Raw genomic sequence first — 8,178 nt, 5'->3', positions numbered from 1 at the left:
CGGCTCGCTCGCTGCGCTCGCTCGCCAAAATTTATCAAAATTCGCTACATTTAAATCACCCTCAAAAGACCCCTTTTAAGTGCTTGAAAAAAGCATATCATGTAGACTTTGTTTAAAGTCCCTACCGGGATGGGGTTGGGGTTGAACACTTTTTCAGAAATTAGGGACGCAATTTTCGCGCTTGCCCCGGCCGCCGTTTCCCCTAGATACGCCACTGCTGACAATAAATCAAAAAGGGGAAAAATATCTAAAACACTACTGTACAGACTTTCTATGCTTTACATCAGTCAGTAGAAATTTAAATGTCATACAGGGAAGTAGGCCTTAAGATTGTTTATTTTACTTGCTATCATAAAGCGTAAACTTTTATTTCTAAACAGCAAATCACATAAATTGATATTGATGGAAAGGAAGTTGTTCTTTGCTGGTCAGGAATCGGTTAGTTCAGGGAGATGAGAGTTCTTTCCTTTGTTGGATTTGTTAAAATCGCTTTCATTCATGTTATTCATGACTATTCTTTGCAGTTGCAGAGCGTTTAGGCATGTGATTTGGTGATGACTGAAATATCAAATCACTCAAAATACAGATTACCAATCTGGGATGTGAATGAAATACAATTTAGAACTTGCAAGGGCCAAGGTATTGCAAGACAGGTATGCCATGTAACACCAAGATGGTGTTATACCTCTGAGGAACAGTTCCGGCCATTCTACTTGCTGAACTAAGCGCGTCCCTTCAAGGGTGTACAGGGAAAGTTTGATGCTTTGCGCCATTACTCTTGCCACCAGCATCCTGTCGTGGAGGTCCAGGGTAGCGAACAGGTACTCTGGATAACCTATGGACTCAAGGGTGCTCCCCATGTGGCCTGTGGAATCGAACACTGTCACCCTGCTGGGTACTATGTCGCACGTACTGGTGATAATGAGGCCGGTTTTTGTGACGTTGACCTGCCGCGGTATCAAGGACCCCGTAGATACGACCCTAGGAGGACAGTCGTCTCCTAGACTATGTATCACAATCTGATTTGTTCTGTTCACAGCGAGTATTCTATTACATTCATCGCGGCATAGGCGAGAATAGTACCCTTCAGCATTGTTCTGACTGACCAAGCTAATATCCGTTGGGGATCCATCAGAATTGTAAACCTTCAGAATTCCATCTGCCAGAGCAGCTACCGATCGTCCATCCGAGAGGAATACGATATCGTATACTTTTCCCTCATTCTCTGAAAGATGTGGCGACTGACTTCCTCCGAGAGAATAAGAGAAGGCACCAGAAGCGAAGCGACCAAAAGTCACGACAACTCTATCTCTCGTCATTTTCGCCATGCCGACAGCTCGTCCAGGTAAGTTCACTTCTGCCAGCACTGCCACGCTGTCATGGCCGTTGCCGATCTGACGTTCTATCGAGTCAGAGCCGGACGATCCCGTTGATGACGCATCATCATCCTTCAGATCTTGGCAACTTTTATCTCGCATACCTTTGCCGTTGGTCGGTCGAAGATCCGTCTTATCTCCAAGCTCAAGGGCCTCCTCAATGGAGATCACACGGTGATTGACGAAGAGGAGTGGCATCTGCCGGTGTCTCATGGTGCACGCCTCGCACAGGCTAGCATGGCAGTCACGGCAGAAAGACAGGGCAGGCGTGCGATCTTCGCAAGCTGTGCACAGGGTTGACGGCTCTCGGAGTGACCGCTGAACAGACTCGCTGGACTGCAGGTGATCGAGGATGTTACTGATGGCGGTGTTTGAAGGAAGGTCCTCCACTCTGTTGACCTGTAAAACAGTTGTCTGCCTGCACAATGGGCACACCATGTCGCTCCACGTAACCGCTTGAGATTTGTCATATTCCAGAAGACAGCGCTTGCAGAAAGTGTGTCCACAGTGCAGGAGTGTGGGGTTAGCAAAGATGTCAAAACAGAGAGGGCATGTCAGGCACGAATAAATGGTCTTTCTTCTAATCTTCTCAGCCATATTTTCATTTCGTTTTGTATGGTGATTCCCCACTCTTCATCACGGCGGCATCCAGTATTGACAGCGGCAGGTGACACAAGCTGCAATATTGTCCAACCATCGCCATCATCATCTCATATGGGTGGGCGATATTCTCTTTTTGAGCAAATGCTCACTCCCTGCACTGTCTTTTAACAGCAATAGCGTTTCAATCAGTGCCTTCACTCACGTTTGGGTAGCCATGGGGAAATTGGTGGTATGTGTCATCATAATTGCGTATCCATATTGTACCTTCATGATTTACACACATCGCGCACCGTTACGATTCAAAATGCTTCTTTCTGTACACTGAGATACGGAACATTCACCGCCTATGGTTCTGTTTCTGCATCACAAGCTATTCCTACACAGACGGTGTCGACAAGTGATGGGTTATATCTTGCAGTGTAAGAATTATTTGTCCTCTGGTAGTCACTAGCAGTATTATACGGTTAAGGTAGACATTCAGAAATAAGTGGTAACTATATGGTATCAAACGAAATGTCTTTGCGACGATACACCATTCTTCCCGTAGGGTTACATACAACGTACTGGAGTATGCTGTTTACACCGCAGGTATTCCGAGCGCGAATTGAATTGGTCGTTCCAAAGTCCAATCGGCTGGTGACAACGTCATGATAATTAGGAAGTGGCGTGAGGTCTCCACTCAGCCTGTGTTCTTATGGACGTACAACTGCACTTGCAGCGAGGGAGAGCGAGAAAAACATGAATTACACGCGAGTCAATTCGTAATCATTCTTGCAGTGAATGGTCCAAATACTGACTCCCAGAAGGAAAGAAAGGGAAAGGACACCCAATACCACAATAATGAACGTGAATCATTATGGCTTTGCAGTCGTTTGGAATTATCACGCAAATTTGGATCTTTAATTCCCCGGTGGGCGTGAATCATTATGTACTCAAGGTCAGTTGGCTGTGACGACCTACATCTGCATTCATTAACTGTTTATTTGGCACAAAAGTCACTACGTAGGATACAGCAACGATGCCTCTTTGTATTAGGAATAAAAGAAGTATATGGACCGTGAAAGGTTGGGTTAGAAGGTTGGGCAATCAGACTGACTATAGGCGATAGGCAGCTATATGGGGCTTGATAACATAAAAGAGATATGCGTGTATTTGTGTTGGTAGTCCTTTTTGTCACAAGAAAAGGTTAGTGATCTTATGCATCATCTCGTATATAACATACATATAACACACACATATACACATGTATATATATATATATATATACGTATATATATATATATTATATATATATATATATATATATACATGTATATATATATATATATATATATATACATGTATATATATAATATATACATGTATATAACGGCTCCTACAACGTGGAACAAATAATGAAAGAAAATAAAACAACAATCTATCCTACTGCGTTTTGCATCTAAAACCATCTATTGAATTTGTGTGTAAAACTGAATTTTGATATGAAGAACTTATTTTTACCAAAATCTATGTTATTGTATTTTATCTCGTACATCGTATTCTTGAAAAAAAAAAGATAATGTAACTAAAATAAATTGAATTTGAGAATATCTTTTTTTTTTTTCATTTTGTTTCTATTCATGGCCAGGCTGATTTTTTAGATTCGAGTTTCACTTCCAGTAATCTCCGGACGAGTTTCTAAGACCATAACACAGCACCCAAGTGCAAATTGCAAAATATTGCAAATTGATAATTATGTGCTGTACAGCAATATCAAACAGACAAATGTGTTCAAGGTTTCCAATGTTTTAACAAAACAGGGATATTAGTATGAATGCCCTCCACATTTGCAGCTATGTCCAGACCTCCAAACCTCTCTCCTTGAATATCTGAAAGAAATATTACGACATTATAATACCGAGTAAAGCTATTGGTGCGCAATATCCAACACACAACAACATAATATAGGTTGTGAAAATAGATGTAATTTTTTTTTCCGAACCTAGGATTTTTGGACTATTTGCAAACTGATTGTTGATCAGAACATTACTGGAACAGACAAATGAAAAGTTGCTTCCAAAACAATGCTTCCAAAGATTTCTTTTATCATTTGTTATTTCTTTTTAAGAATGGGAAATTGGTTATATACGAATACTACCAAGGAGGGAATGTTCATATCAAAAGAATTGTCGCGTGCCATTAAGAAGAAAGAAGAAAAGAATACAATTATAATTCTTGTGCTACTAGAATGATGAATTCAATATTTTGCGAATTTTCAAATTTTTGATACGACTATCATAATTACTCTGTGATGATGTAATTTTTTTCTTCATAGTAATATTGTAGCTTTTAATGTAAAATATGTATATGTACCTTATAAATCACTCGACGAGGCAAAGAAAAATGACAACCACATTGTGCAACAATGTCTCCATCCCCCAAATCTCCCATTGATCTACAGAGTATACAACACTTAAAGGACATATTCACCTTGATATACATGTGGATTTAATGAATGCAGCAAAATTAGCAGAACACATCAGTGAAATTTTGAGGAAAATCGGACAATCCATTCAAAAGTATTGAATTTTTAAAGTTTCTGCGCAGTCACTGCTTAACAGTTTATGATTCAGATGCGTAGAACGATATAGGAAAAATAAAAAGGGAATTCCACAAAGTTCACAAAATAAATAAGTGCACATTCCCTCGACTTGTTACTGACGTATGTTATGGGTAATATATTTCCCCCTGGATTCTGAAAGAGGCAAGTGAAGTATACTTTTATTATGCGAGAAAAGTTTAAATATGTTGAATTTTCTTTAATCATTTTCTTTACATCGTTCAACGCATGTGACATCACACGCTGCAGTAGTCTTCTCATCCAGTGATGGCTGCACTGAAATTCCCCAAATTCATAACTTTTGAAAGGATTGTCTGATTTTCCTCAAACTTTCACTAATGTGTTCTACTAATATTGCTGCATTCTCTCTATCCACATGTATGTTAGGGTAAATTTGTCCTTTAATGGTGACGTGTGGAAGAGAAAGGCTTGAAGATGCTAAATTACTGACTAAAAACATGACTTCTTTAACAATTCTCTGCACATAAAAAAAAAGAATTGGGGACATTTGAAATGAGCTGATGGCACCACTACTTCATTTATTCACTCACGTAATTGCCATCGTGTGGAGAAACAAAGCAATAAACTTTGTAAAGTGATTCGCACACAGAACCACAAATCAAGTTGTCCAAACTGTGGAACCAACTTAACGAATCACTTGTTTTTTATTTTTCTTCAAATACAGTACAGATATAATGTATACAGATTACTCTATTACGACGGATATGCTATAAAATGCAAGAACAATATATACATACATAAAGTTGTAAAGCTATAAACTGGCACCAGTTTCAATATATTGCGTCTCGATCCATCTGTGTCCTTACATTAGACAAGTGAGTTATATGAAAATGTAAAGTCTGTGGCTCTATTACCATCATCATTATAGTTTATTTAGTAAATGACCCATTACAGAATGTGTCATACCAGCCGATGTTTTGCCCATACTGCCGAGTTTGTGTATCCTAGCACGTGTAACGTAATCCGGTCCTGTTAAAAGTTAGTCTACTAAGAAAGAGTAAAATCTTATGAACACAACAGTGAAAATTTGATCAAATTTGAACAAGAATTAAGACAGTCATACAGTTTTTAAGTTCTCTAATTTTCAAAAAATAAAAAATAAAACTGCTCGAACAGTCAATGTTAATATGCAAATGAGTGCGTTGATGATGTCCTCCCCTCACACCTTGCCATATACTTAGTAGTTTGTGAAAAAAAAAAAAACTTGGCATTTCCAGTTTTTGATCAAATGCATTATGCCCAAGTCTAAAATTCTGATATATTATGTGCCTGATCATTTTTTTGAAGTTACTCATTCAGGAATGATATTATTTCTTTTTTTCGCAACCAAAAGTTGGATTGTGGTCATTTTTCTTTGGTACACTATCAACTGAAAGTTGATTTTTGATCAAATTGTGAGTTGATTACATCATCAGCTCTCTAATATGCATATTCATATTAATTGTTAGAGAATTGTTTTACCAAAATTAGCAAAATTTCATGAATACATAACTTCATAATTACATTTTCACTGTAATGCTTATGAAATGTTACTCTTTCTTTTCAGGTTGACTTTTAATCGGGCTGAAATGCCCTTTAGAGGCTTGTTCGTGGCAGAATGCATAGCTGGAGAGTTGAAACCAGAGCAATGCGAAGACGAAATGTTACATATCTTTATTCAGCGGGTCGAAGTTTATTAAAAACAGCGACGGCCGATTTTACGGTTAAGAATCAAGATGGTAATCCTTTTTATGCTTAGGTTTCATATCTCAATCGTATACACTATACATGTACAATATATAATTAAATATTCTTGTCCAATGTAAAACAAAATGTTTGTACATATATCCGTATGATTTTTTCATGTATATCACAAACTTAAGTTGCTATAAGAAAATAAGATAAATGTACTCTGCATTTGAAGCTAGGTGTGCACCATATCGTAACTGTATCGTAATTGAGCGAAAACACATAAAATGTTTGAAGCAGCCTTATCGCAAATTTCTGATTTTCTTTTTTTTTTTGTCCTCGGGCTCTTGGATATGATATATCTGAATACTTTTACCTCTCCTGACAATCTAATGTGAGGGGTTGTTGACACAGTGTTGTTCAGTGTTGTTCAGTGGCCACTTGAGGCAGATGTTTTTTAGGAAGATAACTTCCTTGTTGGTTGGAGCAATGCTGGGTATAGTGTATGTGAATAATTCTGCCTCTCTAAACAATAACATGTACAAGCCACAGACACAACCCTGCCAATTAACAAGTACTTGAGCTATAGCTGTTTCATTTTTGTGTTGGATAACTTCCTTGTTTGTAAAAACCAACAACACACAACAAAACAAAACAAAACAAAATAAGATAACGTATATCGGGCACTTTACGAGTGAACGAGTATGAGAACGAGTATACGAAAGTGATTCCTGTCATCCCAGTTGCCACTTAAAATAGAGGCTCTGTCAAGATATCTCTCAAAGGACAGTTTCGGAGCATTTAAGGTTGTCATGGTTGTCTGAAAAGAAAAGGTGCACCTTTTTTATGCTCATGCACAAAAGGGAACATTTCAAGAAGAACGATTAGAAATTTATCTATTACGCCAATCTTTCACAAAGCAGTATTACTGTCAATGTGAACATGCTAACTAGTGACCTAATGCTGTCATTGTACATGATCTAGATACACGATCAAAGGAAAACAATAGGTGATGATCACCTTACTCATTTTTATATCATATAAATTACTTATAAAAATTTGTTGCCAAAATTAGCTAGTCTTGAATATTTCACGACTTCCTCATTTATTATATAAAATATTTCACTGCTGTGCTAGTAAATAATTTTGTCTCATTCTGTCTAATGCAGAAATTGTCCTTTAACAAAGCAACACAACTATTTAAGCCTATAAGTAAAGGAATGACAAGTGGATTCGAAGAGAGCAACGCATTACTCTGGTCTCGTCACATGTTCATATGTTCGTCATCAAGCAGACACAGATACTTATCAACGCTTTCTCACTGTCTCACTCCCTCACTCACTCCCTACTCTTCTCTAATTCACCTGACTACATAGCGTATTCATGATTCATAAAGTTTTATAATAACCTATTAAAATTGATGGTATTTAAGAAACAAGCGCACTTATAAAATCCACAAACCAACCATTTACGAGCCGTAAATGTCAGTCAGAGATACCAACATAGAAGCTTTGCTTTATACGACTGTAACAATTATTCTTCTGCTTGGTCCAAGTGCAAACTGAAATGTATCTTTTATTCAAACACACATACACACAAGCACACACACACACACAACCATAAGTGGTGATAGATTCAACAAGGATTTTGGAGGTTGCTGACCAAGTCCGATTACAAAATAATCAACATCGTAATCAAGGACAACTTTCACTGATCATCCAGAACGGGAGATGAAATTTGACACAAGGTATTCAATTTTCCGAATTTTGATGGTCGCAGTGGAAACGAAAATGGGAGTAAAAGCTCAAGATAGCTGTGATTCATCTCTATTGCCAGTAGTGACGTCACCCAGTGACGACGGAACGTACAAAATGTTTATAACCATGTCTGTCTTTAATATGTCGTCATCAT

General features: G+C 38.0%; 1 protein-coding gene across 1 annotated transcript; it reads right to left on the bottom strand.

The window, feature by feature from the left end:
- Nucleotides 1–329: 329 nt before the first annotated feature.
- On the bottom strand, nt 330–2,148 carry LOC139710316 (uncharacterized). The gene has a single exon (XM_071622564.1). It carries the CDS (start codon nt 1,971–1,973, stop codon nt 588–590), a length of 1,386 nt encoding a protein of 461 aa, XP_071478665.1. The 5' UTR covers nt 1,974–2,148; the 3' UTR covers nt 330–587.
- Nucleotides 2,149–8,178: the final 6,030 nt, after the last annotated feature.

This window comes from Diadema antillarum, unplaced genomic scaffold (assembly GCF_040938485.1).
Source record: "Diadema antillarum isolate AM-2024a unplaced genomic scaffold, OU_Dant_1.0 scf00000000, whole genome shotgun sequence".
NCBI lineage: Eukaryota > Metazoa > Echinodermata > Echinoidea > Diadematoida > Diadematidae > Diadema > Diadema antillarum.
The sequence above is the reverse complement of the archived record's forward strand: the minus strand, read 5'-3'. Positions and strand labels throughout refer to the sequence as shown.

Bases quoted from the DNA above. Each gene is read 5' to 3' on its own strand.
- LOC139710316 (XM_071622564.1), bottom strand. From the start codon at position 1,973: ATGGCTGAGAAGATTAGAAGAAAGACCATTTATTCGTGCCTGACATGC.